The sequence below is a fragment of the Dipteris shenzhenensis genome, chromosome 16 (assembly GCF_047967505.1).
Source record: "Dipteris shenzhenensis isolate YYH24624 ecotype China chromosome 16, Dip_SZ_1.0, whole genome shotgun sequence".
Classification (NCBI taxonomy): Eukaryota; Viridiplantae; Streptophyta; class Polypodiopsida; order Gleicheniales; family Dipteridaceae; genus Dipteris; species Dipteris shenzhenensis.
Window position 1 is genome coordinate 29,742,614 of NC_141611.1, and position 26,024 is coordinate 29,768,637.

A 26,024-nucleotide genomic window follows, 5' to 3' on the forward strand; every position below is an offset into this window, starting at 1 on the left:
AAACTCTGGCCCTAGTGTCCTCAGAACCATCACCACCACTCCACAAAAAGTTCCGAAGCAATCTCCTCACCTGACGGATCGAGTCAGCATGAAAGCACCAACATGACACAACGTACCACATAGTCGCTAGTAGAACCCGGTTGAGTACTAGCGCTCTTTCGGCCAAAGAAAGTCTAGCCGTACTCCAGTAGGCTAGCTTTCTCCAGATACTCTCAAGAACTGGGGCAAACTGTTGCGTCGGGGACACCTCAATGCGAACCTAGAAGCCTAGATATCTCGTGGAGGTGCCTCTCGGTATCCACACAAAGCCTCTGTCTTCTCCCCATGCTGGGGTATCCTGCTGAGCTCCAGTCCAGATGCCTTTTGATTTGTTCCAATTGACAAGTCCCCCTGAGGCTAGGCAGATCTTGTCAATTAAATTCGCAACAGTAGCAAGACTATATGCATCTCCTCTGACTGTCAGTGCCATGTCATCAACAAACTCAGTGTCCAAAAGCTCCTGCTCCTGCCGGATAGGTAGATGAAGGCCCAAAGTGCCATGACTGGTAGCCTGCATAAAGTATCCCATAGCCTCCGCTACGAAAAGGAAAAGGTAAGGTGCAAGCGGGCATCCCTATCGTACCGATCTGGATAGCTGAAAAGCTGGTCCTCTGCCTCCACAGACCACCATCTTGCTAGAAGAGTGAGAGTAAAGTGAGGAGACCCATGAAATCCATCTATCACTGAAGCCTAGCCTCCTCATAGTGCCCTCCAAGAAACCCCAGTCCACACACCCTGTCATAAGCCTTCTCAAAATCGAGAAGAAGAACTACAATCTCCTGCTGACTTTCCTGCGCCCAGTGAGTGGCCTCCCAAAATGTGAAGATGTTATCCAAGATACTCCGATCTTGGACAAATCCTGTCTGAGTAGCTCTGATGATATCTGGCAGCATAGGCTTTAAGCGAAGAGCCAAGGTCTTCGCTAGGATCTTGTAGGCTGTCCCTAGAAGTGTAATGGGTCTCCAATTGCGTAGGACTGTCTTGTCTCCCCCTTTCGGGATGAGACAAATCATACCTGTGCATAATGTCTCGCCCAAAGATCCTGTATCGAGAGCCTCTGAAAAGGCAGAGAGTAGATGAGGCCCAATCGTATCCCAAAGAGCTCTGAAAAGAAGTGGCGACAAACCGTCCTCCCCCGGGATCTGTCTCTGGGTAGCTCATGTAACGCGTCTGTGATCTCCAAGAGTGATAGTGGGCTATCCAAACCATGACTCATCCTGTCTGAGACCATCTGGGGGACATGACTCCAAATCTCCTCTTTGGCTCTGATCATCTCCTCGGTGACTGGATCGGTGGTGTAAAGAGTGGAATAGAAGTCGGAAGTGATCTCAACAAGACGGTGAGGGTCCGTCTGAAGAGACCCGGCCTCATCCACAAGTCTACGAAGGCTGTCCGAAGAGTATCTCTGACCCACTGCCCTGAAGAACTCTCTAGAGCATCTATCCCCCTTTTGGATCCAGAAAGTCTGCTGGGAGTAAAACCTGAAGTGGGCCCTCCTGCCCTGAATCTCCTCTAGTCTCTCCTGAGCCTCCGAAAGCTGCCCTTTGATGAAAAGAGAATGAGGAAAACTCTGAAACAATTTTTGAAGTCTGGATACCTCCGGGAGTCTGTGGGGGAGTACAACAACCCAGCCCCAGATTATTATAATAGCATAACATAACTACATTCAGGTATTATGTAAGAGTGATCTGAATAACATCAGTTTAAGACAGAGTCTTTGGGTTTAGGTTTGAAATCTCTTATCAGTGCTTGCCCATCTCGGTAGACCGCCCATTTCCCTTCCTTCCTTGCTTCTTTCACTTTGATGAGTTCATTTGCCCATTGTTTGAGTTGGGTCATAGTGAGCTCTTTAGATATCCAAATCCTAGTACCTTTCAGCTTGTTGGTTTGTCTAAGGATCTTGCCCTCGAGCTTTTTTCTTTGAAGTAAATCTGTGCCTGGTTACCCTTTCGAGTGATGAAGCTTATGTCATTCTCATCCCAATCGACTTGTGGTACTGCCTTCTTGAGTTGAATGATCTTGCTCTCATCAATGTGTTCCTCTTCCTCTTCATTCCAAAACAGCTAAGGCAGCTGTCTTGCAATCCTCCAATGCGTAAAATCTTCTTGTTACTTTCAACACTCAGCTCAAATCCATGGGACAGGAAATTACAGCAGCAATACACAACAAGATTGACAAATGTGATCTCTATACTCAGGTAAGAGAGCAGCAAACCATAGTCCATTTCTTGGACCTTGACTACGAGCTGTGGTGTCGGAGCCGTGGTATTGCATTGCTGTAGGACTTCTTGTATCACCTCGTCTGCCTTCATTCTTCATTTTGAAATTGCCTTCTTCAAAGAAGCAATGCGGAGCTTTGCATCTCCGAGTTCTTGCTGTAGGAAGTAAATCTGTTCGTGTGGATCAAGCTTACTTTGAAATTTGTGATAAGTCAGAGCATAGGGGGAAGGCATCGATGCCATGGTGGCACAGGACGGCTTCTTGGTGGCTGGAGTCCATGGGAAAAGCTTCGTTTTCGGGAAACTCCATATTGAAAAAGACCTGCGCAATCAACGAACCCTTTATTTGAGCTAACACCTCAAACTGAGCCAGGGGTTCAGCTCAGCCCTGGGCTGGGTTAGCTGACGAACCCCCCGTGTACAGAGATCTATACAGCAAACGGCAGTGAAGGGGCTAGTAGGCGGAGGGGGCTAGCGGATGGAGAGGCTAGCGGGTGGAGAGACTAGTAGGTGGCGGCGGAGAGAGAGTAGGCGGGGAGGCTGAGCGGCGGAGAGGCAAGGCTGAGCGGGGGAGGAGTGGGAGAGGCTGAGCGGGGGAGAGAGAGAGAGAGCTAGGCACAGAGGCTTTGGATGGAGAGAGAGAGAAAGAAAGAAAGAAAGAAAGAGAGTTTATTAGCGTCCTCGGGGGGCCAAAAATGACCCATGGGACAAAAATTTGGACCATGGAGAGAGAGAGAGAGAGAGCGCACACACACACACACACACACACACACACAAAACTTCATCTCTGTTTAGCTCTCTACACCTCTTAACTCCTTTCCCAGATTGCATCTCTTCATTTGCCCAAATCCTTTCCTAAAACCCCCCTCCCCTTTACCACCTTTTCAACCACAACTCCTCCTTCTTACCTTCCCACCTTGACAGATCCCTTGCGCTCATCATCTTTATCCTACAGTCCTCTCTGGAGAGCTCTCTCTCTCTCTATTGCATCAACCATCGAGCAAGAGTCAACTTCTCGCAATTAATTCTCCTTGCAGCAGCTACTTGCAGGAATTAGTTGTAGACTTCAAGGAGGTGTTTTGGAAGCTTCCCATGGGCACAACTTACACCTTTAGAGGCCTAGGTGACTCACGTACACTGGGTCAAGGGCACGATCAAAGTGGATTTGAATGCGTGCGGGTGTGGGAGGCGCTCTCCCTGTGGCTGGCATGGTGGCAGAGATATGAAAGGCCAAGTATGAGTGGTCAGCTCTAAGTTGGGGGGGGGGTATATGGCGAAGTTGTGTATCCGTGAGACAAAGTCTAGTGGGCCTAGTAGACAATCTACTGTACTAGACCCACCGCCATGCGGGAAGCAAGTGAGTCTTCCAGAAGATGGCCATCTATGAAGACCATTATACATGATCAGGTCGTGGATAGCTCTCAGCTCAAGCAGATGTCGTCCATACCGTGTCACCTGTGGTGCATCTTCAGAGTGCCTTAATATCCCGAGCTCACCTGCATCTAGCTCCGGGACTATGTGTGGATCTTTATCATTTGTGAAGTCAAGCAGGCCCATCTGTCTAGTTCTTGTCCGTGCATTGAAGTCCCCTAGTAGGAGAATGTCTCCCTGTCTAGAGAACTCCGTGATGTCATCATGGATCATCTCATATGGGCCGTGTCCATCTGTAGTGACCTCTCGTGCATAGGATGGCGTGTCTTGAGGGAAATAGCACACCACAATGAAGATAGGTCGAGCATCTGGAAGCTGAATTCGTATCTACAGGTGTTGCCCCAGGGCCCTGTACTCCGCTATCTCTCCTCAATTCCCTCCTGTGGGCTGTGGGCTGACTCCGAAGTATATTCTGTCACTGTAGGCAGCCTTTTCTCTAAAGGCTCTCATGTGTCTCAGTGTAGAAGATCAAGTCTCTTTCAGTGTATGTCTCTGAGAAGCCCCAAAGGTCGGACCAGAGGGTGCCATTGCAATTCCACACCGCTATCTTCAGCTTATTGTGTGTTCTCATCTCATGGGTCTGACACCGTCATGTGTTCACTACACCTTTTCCCTTCTCTCCTTTTTCTGCCTTCTCTCGGATAATCACCTTACCGTCTCTATAGGCTGCCCATTTCCCTTCTTGCCTTGCTGCCATAAGTCGCACCATCCTCTCCCTCCTGTGTTCTTGCTGTAGGAGTGTGAGTTCATCATCCAAATAGATTTTGGTGCCCTTCAGTGTAGTCCTCATGTCCATTAGGGTGGATCTATCATTTGCTGTCCGCAACTTAATCACCATGGGCCTTGTCGGTGCATATGCCTTACCCACTCTCCAGGCTGTTTCACAGGTGAGGTTGACACCCATCTTTTCAAATAAAGCCTTGGCATCTGACACGGAGGTATCACCTACTGTTAGGCCTCTTACCAGTACATTCATAGCCTTGCTGTTGTGCCTCTTTTCTTCCTCTAAAGTCTTAGAAATGAGCTCTTTTTTGGGAGACTGTTGTGCCTTTTTTCAGTATATCCTTCCATGCAAGCATATCTGCCTTCCCCTTCGTGATTTGCTGTGCTAACTCAGCATGTTTTCCCTGCATAGTGGCTTGTAATCGCAGCTTAACGGCCTTGGGACTCGCAGGCCTATGGGACAAAGTCCACCAACAAGAAACTCATACAAGCCTCATGGGCTGGAGCAAGGGCACGCTAGGGCCCTTGCTGAGTACTAAGCTATGGTAAGCTAAAGAGCTCATGAGCCCAAGCAAAATGAAAAATAAACTGAAGCAAATTGAGAGTTGGGACTTGGAAGTAGAAGCCTAGCACCGTGGTGGCTCTCTGATGAGCTGTGAAAATATGTCCGATTTGTGTCTGTCGAGTTGTCTCATCCTATGGCGGGGGACGTGGTCTTCTCGATCTAAGAACCCGATGAGCTATGTGTAGAGTGACTCCTCGTCTTTGGTGGTCTCCTTTGAGGAAAGCTGAGATAGGCCGGACCTCAATAGTGTGTGCTCTAGTCGCTCTCTCGCATGTGGTCTCTGTGTCCCTCTAATAAAATTTATTTCTTTCTTTCTCTCTTTGTTGATCTAGATTGTCCTCATACCAGCTAGCTCCTCCTCCTCCACTCTGTTGTGTTCCGGAGCTGACTCAAATGCATAGAAGTCTGTGACACGTCGTTGTGCTCAGTCTGCCTCTGTAACCTGTGGCCTCGTCGCCTCTTGTTGCTCTTTGATCTGTCGCAATAGTGTCTCCTTGTGTTGGCGCATCTTAATTAGATAGAGCCTAATGCAGACCTAGTGATGGAAGTGGATCAATCGTGAGTGTGGCCCGAAGCTGCTCCCCTCCTGATAGAGATAGTGGTATTGTCCCCGGATCTTATGGTAGGTTGGCAGGCACATAGAAAATGCTCCTCGATCTCAATCACTCCCAATGTGCGTTAACATATAGATCTACTGCTCTCTGGGTATACCTACAACTCTCCCCGCCTCAATCCTCAGTGGATGGGACGAGACTCGTGTATGTCCAATGGCGGTCCTTAGTGCATGTGAGACTCCTTGGTTCTTGAGATACGGGGGTGTGATGATGAATCCTTCGATACTCTCCAGAAGTGGTCGCGATAGAGCTGCATCTTGGTGGGGAACTCTTGGTCCCCTCCCCAAGTCCAAGATGTATGGAGCTGGAGGAGATCTAACCGTATGATATGGTTCATCTTGTCTCGTGGAATTGACACAAGTGGCACATCCATGCTGAATTGAAAGGGAGGAAGCCTTCCATCTGAATATCGTGCCTGGCAAACCACGTGGATATACGTGCATACCATGTGTTTGCCCCGCTCTGTGCTAGCCGTCTGGATGACTCTAAGGCCAGCCCAAGGCTTAAACTCTATGGATGAATGTCACTGTTTGAAAGATGGCATCAACCTAGAGAGGTGTTATTGCGAACTGTGCCTGTATTATCTCTTGTGGGACTGAGGGCTTACTCCGAATCATCCTACACCCCATAGTCTCCTGTAGTTGCCAAATCTCCTCCACTCTGTCACTAGGAGATCACTCTCCCCAGAAGGTGCTGCATACATGGCAGTCGGCCGCACTAAAGTGTTGAAAATCCAACCCTTCGTCGGTAGATCCCGGAAGTGTATTTGGAAGCATTGCTCTCTCTAGCCGGGCCAAAGCACTCTTCCCCTGTGAGTCGTGCCCTAGCTGCCTGGGTCATCGTGAAGACGGGTCCTATGAAGAATGCTCCCAGGTATAGGTAGGATTGCACTATCTCCAATGGCTCATCTCCGTAAGTGAAGCTATGTGGGTGAAGCACTATGCGTGAGGTGTTGAGATCATTACCTTGGCCTGGTTAGGGACATCATACAATGTGCGTGCATAGGAGTGCAAGGTTGTGGTGTGAGGGGGGATGGGGTGCAGGGATAATTTTTTTGCATTAGTTTCATTAATAAGCAAAAGTTTTATATGGCTTGTAAAAGCTTATAAATATAAAAGATCAGTATATTTGCCACAATTTGAAACTAAAGTTAAAAAAAGAGCTAGGTTTAGCCTTTTAGATTAATAAATTCCATGAAAATTCCCCAAAGTTTTATATAAAAAAGATATAATTTTGTAAATTTTTGTCAGCATGTTAAATATATTTTTTTAAAATTTAGCTAGATTTATAGAAGTAAGCACAAAAAGAAGACGTGTCCAATCAAGTACAATCTTGTGTAAACATTTTATGTTTGTTAGAGTGATAATAATTAGCTCCTGCGAATGCCCCCCCCCCTCGCTTCCGTCTACCTCCCCCTCGCGCTGCGCAGCCCCTCCCCTCCCCCTCCTCCCTCACCGTCGCCCCCGCCGCGGCCCTCCGTCCCCCTCTCCTCCCCCTCCGCCCGTCGTCCCCCCCCTCCGCTCCTCCCCTCTCCGCTCTCCGCTCCCTCCCCGCCTCCCCCCCCGCTCCGCTCCTCCCCTCTCCGCTCTCCGTTTCCTCCTCACCTCCCCCCCCTCGCCTTGCGCTACCACCCCCCCCGCCCCCTCCTCCCCCCCCCCGCTGCGGCGCAATGCTGCCCCTCCCCCCTCCCCCCCTTCCTCGCCTCTCCTCCCCGCCCCCTCTCGTGCGGCGCTGCCACACCCCCTCCCTTTCCCTCCTCCTCTCCCCCTCCCAGTGCTGCGCTGCCCCCCCCTCTCTCCTCCTTCCTTTCCTCCGCCACCCGCTCCCTCTTTACCACCTCTCCCCCCCCGCTTCCCCGTACCTCTCCATCCCTCCCTCTTCCCTCCCCCACCTCCGTACCACTCCCCCTCTCCTTCGTCTCTGCCGTTTCCTGCTCTTTTCCCTGACTTTGGAGCGTTCGCAGTTTGTCGGTGCGGTATGGCAGCCAAGAGCCTGGAACTGGTGGCCCAGACGGACCCCCCCTCCATCAGCGTACCGCGTAACACTGACAGAGCACCATGTCTCCTTGGTGAAGCAGGTCGCCACGGACTTCTCCCAGACATCCGTTTATGGGAGAGTCATTGGCTACTCCCCTTCATGAGCAGATATCAGGGATTGGTTGTAGTCCACCCTCTTACCTTGAGGACAGCCACATTGAGGAGGTTGCACTCATGGGACGTGGTATCTTCTGGCTCAAGCTCTCCTCAGCACAGGCTGCGAGCGATATGGTCAGGCGATCCCCTACTTCTGTGGGTGGGAAGATCATCCTTATGGTCCCATGGTATAGGGGTTTCAGTGTAGCGGACTTCGATGCCCGCTTCCGCATTCCTCGCCATCCAGTTATCCTCATCTTCCCAGGCCTCGCAACCGAGCTTCGCTCGATCATCAAGGACCTGGGGCGCACTTTGGCTGGCCCATGCAGGACACCTACGTTGATGCGGCAGCAGCCCAAGGGGTGCCACGTGTCAAAGTGGCAGTCCTAGATCCGCAGAGTATCCTCTCGGAGTTCGAGATCGAGACGGACACTGGTGTGGTGACGCAACTCATTATGGTCACTGGTCGCCCAAATCAGTGTCTGAGATGCCATGGCTTCGGGCACCAGGCGCGCTTCTGCCCTCGCTTCACGAGGACAGAACCTCAGAAGGCCCCCATCCAGGCAACTCAGGATCCCCCCCACCAGGAAGGGGAAGACTGGACTGAGGTCAAAAGAAAACGGAAAGGAAACAAAGTAGGACAAAAAAGCCTTCCCATCTACAGCAAGAGCCCCCCCGTGTGGTCACCAATCAGCAGCAGCCCGGTAAGGGGAAGGAGAAAGGGAAGGAGAAGATCAACTAGCCTCCCCCTTATCCTTCACCCCGCCCTCCCTCCCCTCCCCCCTCCTCGGTCCCCCGACCTCCACCCCCTCCAGGATCCCCCCCAGCACCGGTGGCTTCCGCTCCCCTCTCTTCCTCGAGCATGATCCAGAGGGAAACCCCCTCTTCGCCTGCGCCACCTGCAGCCCCGAAGCCAGCACAGACCTCCCTCGCGCCTATCCCTCCTGGCCCGGCGGAGGGGAGAGGCCCTTTCCCGCAGAAGGCCAGTACCACTCCAGCTTGTTCGACAGCCAGCACCCCTCTCTCTGGTTCAGACTCCTCATCCTCGTCCCCATACCCAAGGGCTGCTCCTAGAGCTCTACCTTTGGAGTTTTACCAAGCAAGACCTTGGGATTATCTGGATGCAGTGGGTATTGGCTCCTTCCCTGCATGCCTAGACATCAGCATCTTCTTCCTCCGCAAGGGGGGAGGGTAAGGTGTCCGTCCTTGCCCCCCACGATGGTCCTAGCTATTCCTTCACTATCACCAGTGACGGGAATGAGCAATGGACGAATGAAAATGTTTGGGAGACGATTCGAGATCAGTCCTAGGAGCAGGTGTAGGACTGGATCGGTAGCAGAGCAGCGGAGCTTCTTCAGCAGCAGTGGAAGGAGGGTGACGTTCGTTTGAGATGGCGCCACAGCGCCAAACGATTCCGCCCTTTGGTCATTATTTGGCCGCCTCTGGAGTGGGTCTACGCTGAAGGGCTCCGCTCGTGGAGGACCTTAGAGGTAGCGGGTTTCTACAATATTTCCCTGGCAGAGGCGTCGAGCTGGTTAGAGAGAGCTTACCACCATGGGACGAAGGGCCTCTCCCCTCTGTTGAAGGTTTTAGAGGATGGGTCCGATGATCCGGCCTCTCCTTCGAAACCCTCACAGAAGCGCCTTCGTCTGCACACTGGACATCCTCCGACCACCTCGACATCGACCGCAAGCAAACAGCTGTTTGTGGCCCATCTCCCCTCTTCATGAGTATACACATTATCTCTTGGAACGTCAACGGGTTCCACTCATCAGGAACCCGCGGCCCCAGGAAGATGGTGCTCAGACAGGAGCTCCAGCCAGCCTTGGTGGGAAGGGTAGATGTGCTCCTATTGCAGGAACACAAGCTTTCGGCTTCTCAGACCAGTATTTGTGGGAAGGTCCTCACAGGACGCTCCCACAGCTACTGGGAACCTTCGATTGGCGAGCAGGGGAGGAGCAGGGGTGTCTGTACCTCCATCGACGCTTCTCTAGTTCAACATGTGTGTGGTTTTGGCACTCTGATCCTAGGACGTGCGCTTTGGGTGGGCTTGAATATTCAGGGATCCCGTATCGGCATCCTCAATATCTATGCCTCGACCGACCTCAGACGGAGAGCCGCTTTTTAGAGCTCTTTGACAGACTTATTGCCAGAGATGGATTCTTGGATTGTAGGAGGGGACTTCAACAACCTTGAGACCCTAGAGGATTAGCAGGAACGGGGCCCAGAGTTGCTCGGTATAGCTCAGGCGGAGCAGGTAGATTGGGACTCCTTCCTGTTCGTAGTGGGAGGTCGGGACAGCTGGAGGGAGCCTTCCTTTCGCAGATGGATAGGGAGTGTGGACTTCTCTTGGGGTTACAGGAGGGAGGGAGGCAGACTTTTGGAGCGGCTGGACCGTTTCTATGTCAGCGATTGGGCGCTTGGCAGAGGTGGAGAGTCAGGAGTGGTTCCAGGGACGACACTCTCAGACCATGCCCTAGTCATCCTAGTCTTGGAATCAGCCTCTCACTCCTCACCTCCACGCTCATGCCGGATCCCAGACTCCATCTACTCCAGAGCAGCGGTTCGCAGCAGGATAGTGGACCTGTGGGAGCAGGATTGGGACCCCATGGGGGATATGGCAGCACAGGTAGCTCAGGCGCTTGCCGAGTCTAGTCTCATCTGTCAGCAGGAGGCGATTCAGGTCAGGCAGCAGTGGTGGACGAAGGAGAGGGGTCTCAGACGAGATCTCGCTTTGATTCAACGGATGCAGCAGTCTTCTCCAAGCTCTGAGGAGCTCAGACGGTAGGAGGTTCGAGCCCGAGCCATGCTAGAGGAGATTACCCAACGACGCTCAAAGTTCTCGTTTCATGCTTCCAAGTCCTTCTGGGCTAGGAAAGGTGACAGGATGTGTAGAGAGTTCTTCAAGACTCATGGCCAGAGGTCAGCAGGAATACAGCTCCGATCTCTTAGAGCGTAGGATGGTAGTGTCAGGACAGATCCAGACGAGGTCCGGGACTTGGCGACAGATTTCTACAGATCCCTGTTCCAGCAGGAGCTCCTAGACCCTCGTGGCCGCCTATGTAGGGAGGAGGTGTGGAGGTATACACCGCTGCTTGTGCAGCCTAGCATGAGTGATTCCCTTCTCGCCCCTTTCACCGTGGTAGAGATGCAGGAGGCGGTGAGCGCTATTGATGGGCAGAAATGCCCAGGTGAGGATGGCCTCTCTAGAGCTTTCTTCACCACCTTCTGGGAGCAAGTCCACCGGCCCTTGCTCGCAGCCTTCCAGCATATCTTCTCCTGCGGACAGATGCCAGAGAGCCTTGCGACAGGCTTGATATGCCTCATCCCCACAGGGGGGACCGTCAGGAGATCAGACAGTGGCGCCCTATCACCCTCCTCCCGACTTCCTACAAAATCCTCGCCAAGATGATCAATAGCCGCATTCGCCCCCGCCCCTGCTACACGACTTGATCCATGACACCCAGACTGGTTTTGTCCAAGATCGCAGCATTTTGGACAACATCTTCACTTTCTCAGAGGCGACGGAGTGGGCCCAGCACAATGGCTAGCACCTTGGCATACTACTCCTTGATTTTGAGAAGGCGTATGACAGGGTAGACTGGTCCTTCTTGGAAGGTACACTCTCTCGGTTCGGCTTCCCGGACGAGTGGATCAGAGGTATTGCTAGCCTCTACAGGTCGGCCTCCAGTCGGGTTATCATTAGCGGCAGGATGGGGGGGAGATTCACCCTCGAGCGCTCGGTGTGTCAGGGCTGCCCGCTTGTGCCCTACCTCTTCCTATTTTTTGCGGAGGCCATGACCCACTTCCTACGAGCCCGTACCATTGGTCTTCGCGGGATGCGTCCCCCTATTCGAGACGATGCAGAACTTTTGGACTCCGAGTATGCAGACGACACAGCCCTATATATGTAGGATGATATCGAGTCACTGGAGCGAGTGAGACTGTCCTTAGAGGTTTTTTGCCTAGCCGCTGGGGCGAAAATCAATTGGCATAAGCCAGTTGGTTTTCTTATGGATCCGGGAGCCAGCTCACAATGGGATATTTTCCTGGGGTTTCGCTCGATCCCTAGAGGACATACGACACGTTACCTGGGATTCCAGGTAGGCCTGGACATCACGTCGGCTCAGCAGTTCTTACCGGTCCTAGCCTCCATACGACGGAAGCTAGCCTTCTGGAGCACGGCTCGGCTATCCTTGGCAGGCAGGGCCCTTGTGGTCAATTAGGTCCTTCTTGCCACCACTTGGTATGTGGCCTCCTGCTCGTGTTTCTCGAGATCATGTGTAGCCCAGCTGAGGAGACTGGTGCGGAACTTCCTTTGGTCTGGCTCAGATGGTTTCGGTACCAATCGAGCCCGGGTCGCCCGCCAGACGGTCATTCTTCCCCAGACAGAGGGAGGCCTTGGCATCATAGATCCAGAACTGCAGAGTCAGGCACTACTTGGTAAGTTAGTCATCCGCGGTCTGACCCCAGGAGGGCAGACGTGGAAGCTCTTGCTTCAGCATGGTCTCAACGTGTGTACCCCCCAGAGAGGGGGTGATTGGCAGCCATCTATCCGATGGATCTTCACTTCTGTCCCATTGACTCAGCCCCGTTCCCCCTTCCTCCGTAGCCTCATCTTGGTCTGGAGGAAGTTGCGACACAGCCTCTCCTAGGTTTTCCCTAGCTGCCAAGAGGAGATATACAGACAGCCCTTGATCTGGAGCAGCCAGGTGACAGATGATACAGGTCGCCAGCTTGGAGAGAGATTCCATATCCCTTGGGCGCTCTGGGCGCGTGGGCCCGCACGCTCGGTCCGGGTTTGGAGGGATGTCTACAGCCAGCTGAGGCCAGGCGAGCTGGCAGCAACAGTAGGTACGGCACGTGGGATCCAGGCTCGGCGAGCGGAGATCGATGCTGCCATTCCTGCAGGTTGGAGGATTCCCATGGTCACCAGACAGCTCTTCCCGGGAGATGAGAGGTGGCTAGGACAGTTCACACTCCGGGGCATTCCTTTGGTGGTTGCAGGCCTTTTCTCGGACTCCTCGCTCCAATTGTTCTCCGTCGTTGATGATAGCCGCCTCCAGAGGAAAGAGGTCGTGATCGACCCCCAGCTTCCCTGGCAGCGCCTTCACATCATAGGGCTGCAAGGGAAAACGTGGCATATAGGCCCCCTGATTATGCAGGACCAGGACTGGAGACTTTGGATATGGGAGGGCTGTTCCTTGACAGAGGTGGAGTGGGACCCAGGGGAGTGGCGCTGGCCACCATTGGAGACCTCGGAGAACCCTACCCCCTTCTTCTCTTACAGTGCGCCTACTGGTAGGCGTGCTCTTGGGGCTCTCCAGCGCGGGCTACCCACACAGGCACATAGTTGGTATGCCCAAGGGATATCTATGGTCTTTCTTCGCACATTCTGGAAGACTCTTTGGGCAAGCTGGCGGCCCAGGAAGATCTCTTACTTTCTTTGGATGGTGGCACACAAGGGGCTACCAATTGGCAGTTGGCTGAGGCAGATGGGGCAGGAGGGGCACTGCCAGATGTGTTTTCAGGAGTCGTCGTCCCTGAAGCACTGCCTTTGGAGCTACTCGCGTGCGCATACAGTTTGGAAGGGAGTCATGGGGATCTTAGCGAGGGCTGCACCCGAGCTAGGACCGATCACTTGGGGAGCCGTTTGCTGGTGCAGCACCGAGATATGACATCACTTGGCTTATGAGTTCTCTAGGCAAGATTGAGTCTTCTTCATCACGCAGGCCACCTGGGCATACATGGACAGCTTCCCTTGGCATTTGACAGAGACAGATGCATAAGCGATGACTCGACACCCAGTTTGGGAGATCATAGGGAGCATTGCAGGCTGGCATATTTGGACTTCCAGATGCGCACAGACCGTAGGAGATCAGGCTTCTGCTACCCAGACCCTAGCAGACATTTGGAGCACTGTCATTCACACGCTCAAGGGTCAGTGGGATCAAATTCAAGGGGAGTCCCGGGCAGGGAAGGAAAAGAGACGGCGCTTCCTTCGCGATTGGGATCACCGGGAGCTATTCTTCTAGCACTCTACTCAGAGTCTTTAGTGGCATTACACCCCCCCACCGTGGCTGTTTGTCCACTCTCCGATGATTATGCCCTGAGAGGCTCCTCGGGCTGAATCCATTTTGTGATTGCAGCCCGCTGGCCTTTAGGCCCTCTTGTACTCTCGTTTTCAAGTAATATAACTAGCACTACTTTTTGCGAAAAAAAAAGAGTGATAATAATTTGGAGGCTTTACGTATTTGAACATGAAGCCGTTTGATATTACATAAAATGTACATATAATGTACTATTGTTGCCAATATATCTGAGATAGTACAATTTAATACTCAATCAATACCTTAATCGGCCAATGCATGGCCTGATATCCAATGTATATTTGGCTAACTTTAGCCTATGCTAGGCTCATCACTAGCAGTATGTTTATCCATGTTCAAGTCATATCATAGGGATATCACTATCTTGTATATATGTCTTCATACTTCCATCCTTAACAAGGACATGGAAGGACACTATATATAGAGGTTAACATAAGCAACAAGTATATTATTAGCAAGAAGAATCAAATGATTCAAATGATATAAAATTAAAGAATGACATTTTCTATGTAGACTTCGTTAATGTGGATCTCCGTTCGAGGAACCTCCGCCAGAAGTCTTTAGAGTTGTTACTGAACAAAATGTTTAGTAACCCATCTTCGTTCCGAGAACGAAGGCCTACTTCTTCCGGTGAACCAAACAATGGCACTCACATATCTTCTCTGCCTCTCCCGGGAGATGATGCTTGGTTTCAAGTCAGTGTTGTGGACATAAAGCCTTACACTTGTCGTCGTACCGCTATTGCAAGGTACCGAACTGAGGTGGAGGGTGCGTGGATCGAGTGGTGTGTGGAAAAGTGGGTAGGGCAGCCTCATGGAGAGATCGCGTGATCAAGGCGGCTATGTGATGTATGTCTCTGAGCAGGGCAGCAAGGCGAGCGAAGTATGCGGGCTTGAGTGTGTGGTGAAAGTGTATGTCTTGGTAGGTAGTGTGTGTAATTGATGGTGTAGTGTGCGATGTGGGTAGTGGTGTGGAAATATTAAAAACCAGATAAGTGTGATCTGCTCCTGGGGGGGTGGTAGAGAGAGAGAGAGCGTTTGAGCCTGCCCTTGAAAGGGTACAATTTGAGTAATTTGACACCGATGTCCACTGCTATGCAGTAGTAGGTTCTATTGACATTAGTACCTTATTGAAATTCTAAGGTATTCAAATCTTATATTAGTATGATGTATTAGGTAAGCAGACATATCACAATCATGAAGTAAAACAGGCAAGTAGTCATTATGCAATTCCAATAAATGAAAACATAAACTCTTGGTGTACATATCTTTAAGGTTCAGAATCTGCTAAGGGGCACGGCATGTGAATGTGCTAAGGGGCATGACATATGACAAGCATATCTGGAAAATAGCTCATGTTCCTGTTACCCGATTGCTCTCTTAAAGTTTTCTCTGCCTATGTAAAGTCTTTGTAGATTGGGATGCGGAAGTTGTGAAGTATAGTGTATTGGAGTACTACTCCTTTGAAATCAATAGCTCAAACACCCATAATTATGTTGAAATTTACAATGTCAAAGATATCATCCACAGATCTCGTGGAACCACAGAACCGGAGTAGACATTCTAGGAATCAAATCCCTGAGTTGAAATATTCTAGAACATGTAATAGAAACAAAAACCGGGAGACGTGGACAACATATTGGTTGCAAATGAGGTTGTGTCCCTGCATCAAGATTGGTGATGTTCCAATCCTAGGGTATTTCTACTTTATTAAAATAGGAATCTCTAAAGACCTAATTCTAATGGAGTTGACTGATTGCTAAATTCCTTTGAATATTAAGTGATTCTGGAATGCAGATCCAATACAAAATAACTTTGGCTAGATCTCAAAGGTAGAATCCAAAGAGAATGGATAGATTAATAGAGGGAATATCAGATAACATGTGAATCTTTCTATTTGATGTCACATTTGTTTTATTGATGTGCATGACTATTCTAGAAATTGTGGTGATACATCTTTCATTGAGCCACTTTGCAGTTGGCAGGTGACAAAGATGTTCTTGGCCAGGAAAATGTTCAGGGTTTCACCCTCAAACAGCTTGCAGCTGCTGCGCCCTCGACTTTGCCAGTGGCAGATGAAATTTCCTTTGATTTTCGAAAGCAGCGATTTATATATTCACGAGAACAACTGAGGTTCCAGAAGCTTGCTTATCCCACCAAGGATACTTTTGGTGACTATAGCAAAAGTACAGGATACGGATCGGAGGCCAAAGCTCAAGCGGCTACAAACAAGTGGGGCCGAAATGTGTATGTTACCAAAACGACTAGTTGTCATGAGCTGTAAAGGCACTTTTTAACGAGATTTTATTAATTTGAGTAAATTTATTTTTTGCCTTCTTTTTGGTATGTTGACTTGCGTGGTGTCAGCACTTGATTTGTTGATGTGCTTGGCAGGTTTGAATTCCCCCAACCTACATTTTGGAAGCTGATGAAAGAACACTGTATGGAACCATTTTTTGTTTTTCAGGTTGGTTTTGAACCTTTAATCGGTCACGAATTAGAAGAGACAGTTGTCAGTTTGTGAGTTATCACCAACAAAAATAAGGCATGAAACTACTAAGACTTGAGTTTGTGTAGTGGGGCAGTGTTTTTTTCTTTCCTTTAGTTTTCAGACTTGTGCTTTTTGATTGGCATCAAAACCAAGATGGAAGCTTATATATGGGTAATGGTGGGAGCATAAGTGAAACTTTACTGACTAAAGAGCTTCTCTTAATAACTATTGTAGTTGTGTTTCATTCCTCTCTCACATGCAACAAAACAACAGCCACATGCGATCCCCCGCCCCTGCGCCCCCCCCCCCCTCTCCTCTGTGTGTGTGTGTGTGTGTGCGTGTGTGCGTGTCTTCTCTTTTACTCCTTAAAATAAAAACTCTAATTTGGAATATTCCAGTCTCACAAAGGTGGATCTTTGATTTTCAGGTGTTTTGTGTCGGTCTTTGGTGCCTTGATGAATATTGGTATTATAGCATATTCACTCTTTTTATGCTAGTCTTGTTCGAGTCCACGGTCGTGAAGAGCCGCATAAGGACATTGACAGAGCTGCGGCGGGTGCATGTGGACAGCCAAACACTCATGGTGCATCGTGGTGGAAAGTAAGAGTCTTCTATTTGTGGATCCTGCTTTTGGCATGTATGGTTTGAACACTCATGAAGGGCGTTTGTAGTCCTATATTACTTTTATAGGGACTAGGCAGGGCTTATAGCTTTGTTTTGTACGCTTTCTTATTTCCATTTGACTTTGTCTGAACCTTTTTTCTACTCACTTTTTGCTGGAACAAGAGCGCACGGCAAGTATGACTTTCCTTTCTACATGGTGCCCAATTTATCAAAAGACTGATTTCGTAACTTGCGCTTCAATGCTCCATCATTCTTCTACTGATCTTCAAGGATGTCTTTGACATAGCTTGATCCCCTCCCCCCTCCCAAAACCCCATGCATCATGCCTGGCGTCTGATGTTTGATGTCCTTGGGTAGAGCATGATATCCCCACAGAGTATCGGACAGCATGTTGTTGATGTCTGGTTGACCAACCATGCCACCCTTATGCTGAAACATGGTGTTTCCCTTTTGGTGCATGGCCTGAAGCAGACTATGGGTATTCTTGTGGGGGCACGAGTCCTTGGCTGCGTGGTCTTGTCAAAGATATCATTCACGGAAATTCCAAACCATAAGGTTGATAAAAGGATTGGTCTCACTCCCATGGCTGCGAATTACAGCGTGACCCTCACCTCATGGAGCATAGTGACTAGCAGGGTATATTAGCCAATTATTGGCATACTTAAGGAAAACTGCGTTCTATTTGATTGACCAAGAAGGGACGGCTCTATTTGTGTAGGCATGGAAAGCTGCAAACTATATGCCGCCTAGTGCATAGAATGCACCGTTAATTTCGAATTAGTCCCCATATTGGGGAACAGAGTGGTCCATTTGAAAAGAGATGGAAGGCTGAAAATTGTGGGTGCATTGGAGTGTCTGACATAATACCACCTACGTAGTACCAATCTGCATCATGGCTCTCAAAAGGATCCCCATGCAAGGGTCCAGGATTCATCTTCATGACCATCATGCCAGTGTCTATTCTTCACATTGAGAGCTCAAGAGAAACTCAATATGAAGGCTTGTGCATAATTGGATGCTCGTGGGTGTTTGTGGGTGTGGATATGCGTGCATGTGCAAGCTTGCCTTTTTTACATCTCTCTTACCCATCATTGGCCCTTGATCCCACTGGGTTTTTCATCTCTTAGGTTGAGTCAACAAGGTCTAGTAGCTAGGTACTCTTGAATTTTACTTTTATGGATAGTTTAAGCATATAACATAAATGGTATCTTTCTTGTTGACAGATTGAACTGGTGGGCAAGTAAACAAGCTCCAACCTAATCTACTCATTTCGAAAAATCAGTTTTGACAAGCATGCTCATTGTAAAACAACAAACAACACCTTGTGTTTCATACTACGGTTGCTATCGACTTTGTCTTGGAACAGTTTGCCATGACATGGAATTGTTTTAGAACTCTGGGTAGAAAAGTATAGATTAAGGTTTCAGGTCACGCCCTTGTTGGTGCATGCTGGTAATGGGAAAAAGTGTTATGTTTTGTGAAGCGTTAAGTTCTGATGACACCGTTTCAGGTGTAGTGAGTTTATCACTTATGTAGGCGTTCTTAGAGATAAAGCACCATGGTTTGATAGAAGCTAGTTGATTGGGCTTTTGTGCTGCTGTTGTTTTGCAAGGGCAGATGGGTGAAATTGTCTGGTATTGACCTGTTGCCTGGAGATGTAATTTCCATTGGACGTCCTGTGGGGCAAGGTGCTGAAGAAAGGACAGTTCCTGCTGATATGCTTCTGCTTGCTGGAAGTGCAATTACTAATGAAGCACTTTTGACGGGTGAATCCACACCACAATGGAAGGTAACGTACTTTTTTGCAATTGGCAATTCGTTTCTTCCACTGTACAATCATTAGAGGCATTAATGTTTTGGAGTGCGTGTGGTTGAGTACATTTGAATTCTACATTTCACCGTAGTGTATGTACCTTTTTTTATTTTCATAATCTAGCTCAACTTTTATGGTGTAGGTTTGTATTTTGCAAATTAATGCTGTAGAGTCTTCTGCTTGATTAGTGAACATGTTCATTCACAATGCATGAGTTATCATCAGGTGTCTATCGTTGGCCGAGAGCTAGGTGAAAAGCTGTCCCTGAAGCGAGACAAGAATCATGTGCTCTTTGGTGGGACCAAGATATTGCAGCATTCAACAAATAAGGTCTTTTGTCACGTTCTCAAGAAAGCTTACATCCATGTTGTCCTTTTATTTGACATTTTAGTTTTCGAGAAATGCCGTGTTTTTTGTACATCTTGTGTAATCACCCAAAAGGCGAGTTTGGAAACCCAAAAAACTGAACTATTGTCTGTTCTCTTAGAAGCACGTCGTAGCAAATCAAGAATCCAATCCACTCAATGCAAAGTAGAAGCTGACAATCAATAGGGGATTGAAGTATGGGTAAATTTCATAGTAGAAAAGAGAGTGATAGTGTCGAAGGATGAGTAGTAGTAGGCATCACTCTTGACATGGTAGTGACAGTTCATGTCGCGTTTAAATGAGCTTTGGGACACCTTAAGGCAGATTACATCTATAAATGCAGCTCCAGCAGAGCATCTGATTGACGAAATTGATGCATGCTATTACTCATTCACTGTGTGTTGCCTGTACTTCATGTTTAGGAATGTATTGCTATGGCCAGAAATTTTGTCTTGAAAGATTGCATGGAACACGTTGGGAATCGTTGAGGCATCAGAAAGTCTATGCTTGTTTTGTAGACTTCTAGAAGGCCATCGACACTGTCCCACGATCCCGTATGATCAGGATTTTGGAGATGCGAATTCGAGAGATTATGGTTTGGGGGGTGATGTGCCTATACGAGTCGGTCCGAGGAAGGGCTGCCCTAGGAGGCCTATCAGATTGGGTTAGGAGTGTAACATCGGAGTGAAGTAGGGATGCCCTGTTTTATCGACTCTCTTTGGGCTCTACATTGATGAGATCACATTTTTCATTGGTCGTTTAGGAGGCGAGGGTAGTCAACCTTGGGAAGACCAAGGTAATGATCGTTAATACTTCACGAGTTGTTTTGCATCGACATAGGTTCACATATCGAGATGAGCGAGTGGAGAAAGTGCTTACTTAGGGGATTTTCATAGGACTAGTTTTCTTGATGGTTTATGCACGACTCACACGAGGATAGGGAACTTTGGCCCAACTAGAGAGCTAGTGCTTTTAGGGACATTTTTTGGGATCTGCCAACGAAGGATTGGCTTTCGACGCCCTAGTGAGGTTGACTGCCATGTATGCTACATCTTTCTGGGAGAGTGACCTTTTGGCGCCAGAATGGAGGAGATTTGAATGACTCCTAGTGATTATGGGGTCTAGGATGATTCAGAGTAAGCCCTGTTGGAATTATATCTATAATTCAGCAGTGACCAATGTAATATAATAAGTTAGTTAGGGGCACTTTTCCCTCTTTTAGAGGTTTTTCCCCCTAACTGCAGTTAGTTCACTAACTATGGTTAGTGACTACTAAGGTTTTGTCACTATGACAAAACCTTATCTACACTACTTTGTGTTGTACTCTTTTACACACTCTATTGAGCAACTACAGTCTTTAAGCTTACGTCTCTCTCACTCTCTCTTGCTCTCACACTCTCTATCTATCTCCATTCCTTCATTTGGTATCAGAGCAGGTCCAAGAGCCTGGTGCTCCTTGCTCCCTCAAGCTTCAACCATTGCCTCGACTTTCAGCCTCAGCAAATCTGCCCGTACAGTCCGTACGACTGTACGGATTTCTAAAACTGCCGTTCGATTTCGCCGTACAGCTCCGAGTTTCCGTACCTGCAGCCGTACCTCGCCGTACGCCGTACAGCTCCGAGTTTTCGTACCTGCAGCAGTACCTCGCCGTACGCCGTACAGCTCCGAGCTCCCGCACATCGCCGTACATCGTACATCGCCGTACACCGTACCTGTCGACGCAGCGCCGTACACCGTGGACAGATACCGTACGGTATCTGTCGTGGTAACCGTACTTGTCGACGCAGTACTTCCCGTACGGTGCCGTACAAACTGTACGGCATTTCCGTACAGTATTCAGTACAATCTGTACTGAATCTCAGTACAGCAGCAATTCTTCTTGGTTTTGGACAAGACATTTGCAGGTGTTTCTTGGCAGGTCATCTTTGATTTGGCAGGTGATTTTTGGCAGGCTAAGTTTGCAGACAGCCATTGTTTGGCTAAGGATTCTGCAAGAAAATTTGGGGCATTTTACAGATTGAAGCCATTGCAATCATTGGGCAAATTTGAAGCTATCACAAGAGCAAAATTGCAGATTTTTCTGAAATTTGGGGCTTTTGTATTAAAATTGCAGATTTGGGGCTTTTGGCATTTTTACCCCTTTCTGGCTGCAATTTCTAGCCACAAATTGGGGCTTTTGTGTTTGGAGAGCATTTTTTGGAGTATTCAGTATATACTGCCTTTATTGGAGTGTTTGGAACACTTTTGGCAGATTTTGGAGAGTGTTCTATGCTTGGACAGATTTCTGACAGCTCAAGTGCAGAAATCTAAGTTGCTTATACAGCCCGTTCTTGGGTGTAGTTTTTGGGAGTTGTGCATTTTATTCCCAGTAAGGGAATTCAGCTTTGTATCTGCTTCAATTCCTTTTTCAGATATGGCCCATCAAAATCAGAATGATTTTCAGTTCGGTGGTCTTTCTCAGGAAGACAAATTGGATGGTACCAACTACTCCCTCTGGAGTTTCATGGTACGTAATATTCTGATTTCTCGCAATTTATGGGATTATGTCAATGGGGATGAAATCCGACCAGCAGATATTGCACCTGCTACCCCTCCTCACCAAGGAGGTGGAAGAGGTCGTGCACAAGGTGCAGCTGCAGGACAAGTTGTTGGTGCAGCTACAGTTAATACTCCTGAACAAAAGAGATGGGATTCACGAGATGCCTTAGCCTTGTCTTGCATCTCTCTTTCAGTGAAAAGATCAATCATTCCGCATATCCGGTCGTGTAAGACCTCCAGGGCAGCGTGGGATATTTTGGAAAGCATGTATGCAGCACGGAATGATGCCAGGGTATCTTTTTTAAAAAGAGAGTTGACCAATACACATATGGAGGAGGGTGACTCCATGTCAGCCCACCTCACTAAGCTACAGGATCTCAGAGAGCAGTTGTTCAATATAGATGAAATTATTCCTGATTCAGAGATGATTACAACCACTCTGAATTCTCTTCCTGAGTCTTATCTCAGCTTTCATACTTCGCTGAATTTATCATTGAGGGGGGGTGCAAATCCTCTTTCTTTTCATGAGCTGATAGGACTTCTGCTTCAGGAAGAGCAGACCAGGAAAAATTTGGCTTCACGTGCAGGTGAACAAGCCATGCTCTCAAAATTCAAATCAAAAACAAAGGGACAGGCAAAAACAACAGCAAATCAGCCTTCCAGTGGGTCAGGACAGCCTTCACAAAAGGCTAAAAGTGATGCAAGCAAGCCCAAAAAGAAGGGTTTCTGTCACTACTGCAAAAAGCCAGGTCATCACATAGCAGAATGCAGGAAAAGGATTGCAAAGGAAAAGAAAAACAGCTCAGGAATGGCTGTTTCAGATTCAGCCCCTTGTGCATCTGACTGTGGGGATGCTGCAGCCAACTTTGTTGGTCAAGATTATGCCTTTTTATCTTGCATTTCTGATTCTAAGTTGGCTGTTCCAGATGCTCGGGATAGTACAGCTTCATGCAGTGATGACACATATGCATTTTTGACTTGCAGTTTTGACTCTCCTTCAGATGCATCTGCTTTCAGTGTTGATGAAACACTGAACACATGGTATTTTGACAGCGGTGCATCCAAGCACATCACTTCGAGGAAGTGTCTCTTTACTTCTTTGAATCCACCCCCTGTTGGTAAGAAAGTCACTTGTGCCAACAACTCCTCATATTCAGTACGTGGCACAGGAGAAGTTGAGCTCACTGCAATTGATGGCTCTATTTTCAGACTTTCTGATGTTTTATATGTGCCTGGCATAACCAAAAATCTCCTTTCAGTGTCCACTCTTAACAGAGATGGATTTCAGGTCATCTTTGAGGATGACAAATGTGCTGTCCGGGACAGGGAAGCTAACTATGCCTTAATGTTATCTGGTACTCTGCTGCGTGGGCTTTTTCAGCTTGATATTTTTCACAAAAGAGCAGCTCATGCTTTGGCAATTTCTTCCCCTACAGTTGCCATGCAAAATGCAGAATTATGGCATGCCAGATATGGCCACATGCATTACAACAGCTTGATGACACTTCAAAAATTTTCAATGGTTGATGCATTGCCCCCTCTTCAGATACCTCCTCCACATGCCTGTGAAGGGTGCATTTTAGGTAAAATGCATAGATTTTCCTTCAAGAAGGATGGTTCAGTTAAAGCTGTTCGCAAATTGCAGCTTATACACAGTGATGTCTGTGGTCCCATGAGGACTCCTTCATTGGGTGGTCATCTCTACTTTGTCACATTTATTGATGACTACTCCAATTTTACTTGGGTTTATGGGCTGAAAAAGAAATCTGAAGTGTTCACAGTGTTTAAACACTTTTCAGCCATGGTTGAAAATGAAACCGGGCTCAAGATACAGATATTACGCACGGATAGAGGTGGGGAATACCTATCTGCAGAATTTCATGCTTTCCTCAAACAAAAGGGTATTGTGCATCAGCTCACAGTCAGGCTGACCCCTCAGCAAAATGGCAAAGCTGAGAGGAAAAATAGAACCCTCATGGAGATGGACAGATGTATGCTGAAAAGCAAACACATGCCTCATAAATTCTGGTTAGAGGGTTTGATGTGTGCCAATTACATTTTGAACAGGGCTCCCACTAAGGCTTTAAAAACAAAAACTCCTTTTGAGGTCTGGAATGACAGGAAGCCTTCAGTGGATCACTTCCGAGTCTTTGGATGCCTTGCCTATGCACATGTGCCAGTTGAATTTAGGCACAAATTGTCAGATAAAGCCATCAAATGCATATTTGTTGGATACAGTGCAGAAAGCAAGGGGTATCGTCTCTACAATCCTGCTACACGCAAAGTCATTGTAAGTAGAGATGTAATATTTTCTGAAAATTCAGCTTACACTCAGGCTGATTTTCAAATGCCTTCACCTTCAGAAGATGTATTTCAAGGGTTGCTACCCATTGCTTTGGGTTCCCCAGCTGATTTTTCTGATCCAAATCAGAATTTACAGCAACCTTCACATGCTTCAGTTCCGCCACGGGATGTCATGCCTCCTCCACAGGAAGTGGAACAAGTGGTACAGCAAGAAATTGCAGACATACATGCAGCAAAAACAGTCCCAAACTGGCTGTTACAGACTCTCCGGGAGAGTAAACTTGATGCTCCGTTACCTGGCAGGACTCGCAGTGCAGCAAGGCACATGGAAGGTGCTAATTCAGTGGAATCAGCATATGCAGGTACTCTCCTTGATGAAGAGGAGCCTGCCACATTTGAAGAGGCACAAGGTAATGTGCATTGGATGAATGCCATGCACGATGAATTGCAGTCCATTGCCAAAAATCAGACTTGGGATGTTGTGGACTTGCCACCGGGTAAACATGCTATTGGCACACGATGGGTATTTAAAGTCAAACGGAAGCCAGATGGCTCCATTGACAGATATAAAGCCTGGCTGGTTGCTAAAGGCTATGCTCAGAAAAAGGGCATAGATTATGAGGAGACTTTTGCTCCTACATCCCGGATGACCACCATCCGCTCAGTAATTGCAATGGCTGCACATTTTGAGTGGAATGTTCATCAGTTGGACATCAAAACAGCTTTCTTAAATGGGGACTTGCTGGAAGAGGTGTATGTCAAACCACCTCCGGGTTTTGAAATTACAGCAAATGCACTTCAAGTCTGCAAGCTTAATAAAGCTTTATATGGGCTGAAACAGGCCCCTCGTGCATGGTATGCCAAGATCCATGCCTTTTTGACCAGCAAGGGGCTGCACAATAGTCCTACTGAGAGCACCCTCTACATCAAGATGGATGGGGGAGAAATATTAGTCATCCTTCTTTATGTTGATGACTTACTGCTCACAGGGTCCAATGACGACAAAATTGCAGATTTCAAAACTGATTTGCAGACCCACTTTGATATGTCAGATTTGGGGCTGCTTCATTTTTATTTGGGGATCCAGTTCTCTCATGAGAAACGTGGCACTGTTATGTCTCAGTCCAAGTATGTTCAGAAACTTTTGGACAGATTTAACATGCAAGAGTGTAAGCCCATATCTACTCCTATGGAATCGGGGCTGAAACTCACAATGCATGATGCAGGAGAATCAGTTGATGCCACACTTTACAGTCAAGCTGTTGGATGCCTCATATATCTCTGCAATACTAGGCCTGATATTCAGTTTGCAGTATCTCAGGTGAGCAGGTATATGCACAGCCCCAAAACTATGCATTGGCAGGCAGTTAAGCGCATCTTCCGTTATTTGCAAGGCACCAAGTCCTTTGGCTTACTATTTCCCAGGGGGGGTGACTTGCAGATGCATGCCTACAGTGATTCAGATTGGGCTGGTGATTATGACACTAGGCAGTCCACTAGTGGCAATTGTTTCTTTTTGGGAAAATCTTGCATTTCATGGCTAAGCAAGAAACAATCTACAGTGGCTACCTCATCATGTGAAGCTGAGTACAGGGCAGCTTTCACAGCAACAGTGGAATGTGTCTGGCTGAGACGTTTATTTGCTGATCTTTATCTGTCTTTGGAGGGTCCTTCTCCAATTCTCACTGATAGTCAGAGTGCCATTGCAGTGGCAAAGAATCCAGTGTTTCATGCTCGCACGAAGCACATTGAGGTTCACTATCATTACGTCAGAGAGAAGTTACATGCAGGAGAGATCAGTATGATCTTTGTGTCCACACATGACAACGTTGCAGATATCTTCACCAAAGCACTACCACGTGAGAAGTTCGAGGCATTTCGCAGTGCCCTGAACTTATATCCGTTTGGTGATTGATCAGCCTTGTACATGACATTGGCACTGCAGGGGGGTGTTGGAATTATATCTATAATTCAGTAGTGACCAATGTAATATAATAAGTTAGTTAGGGGCACTTTTCCCTCTTTTAGAGGTTTTTCCCCCTAACTGCAGTTAGTTC

At 48.1% G+C, this 26,024-nt stretch overlaps 1 protein-coding gene across 1 annotated transcript in view; it reads left to right on the forward strand.

Annotated features, from left to right (window-relative positions):
* PDR2 (phosphate deficiency response 2) overlaps window positions 1–26,024 on the forward strand; it is a 97,753-nt gene that overhangs the window by 24,711 nt on the left and 47,018 nt on the right. Inside the window, exons 4-8 of the mRNA XM_087386901.1 lie at window positions 15,810–16,078; window positions 16,226–16,298; window positions 16,750–16,922; window positions 18,564–18,735; window positions 18,985–19,089. Coding sequence (XP_087243027.1) covers window positions 15,810–16,078; window positions 16,226–16,298; window positions 16,750–16,922; window positions 18,564–18,735; window positions 18,985–19,089 — 792 coding nt within the window. The remainder of the gene's footprint in view (window positions 1–15,809; window positions 16,079–16,225; window positions 16,299–16,749; window positions 16,923–18,563; window positions 18,736–18,984; window positions 19,090–26,024) is intronic.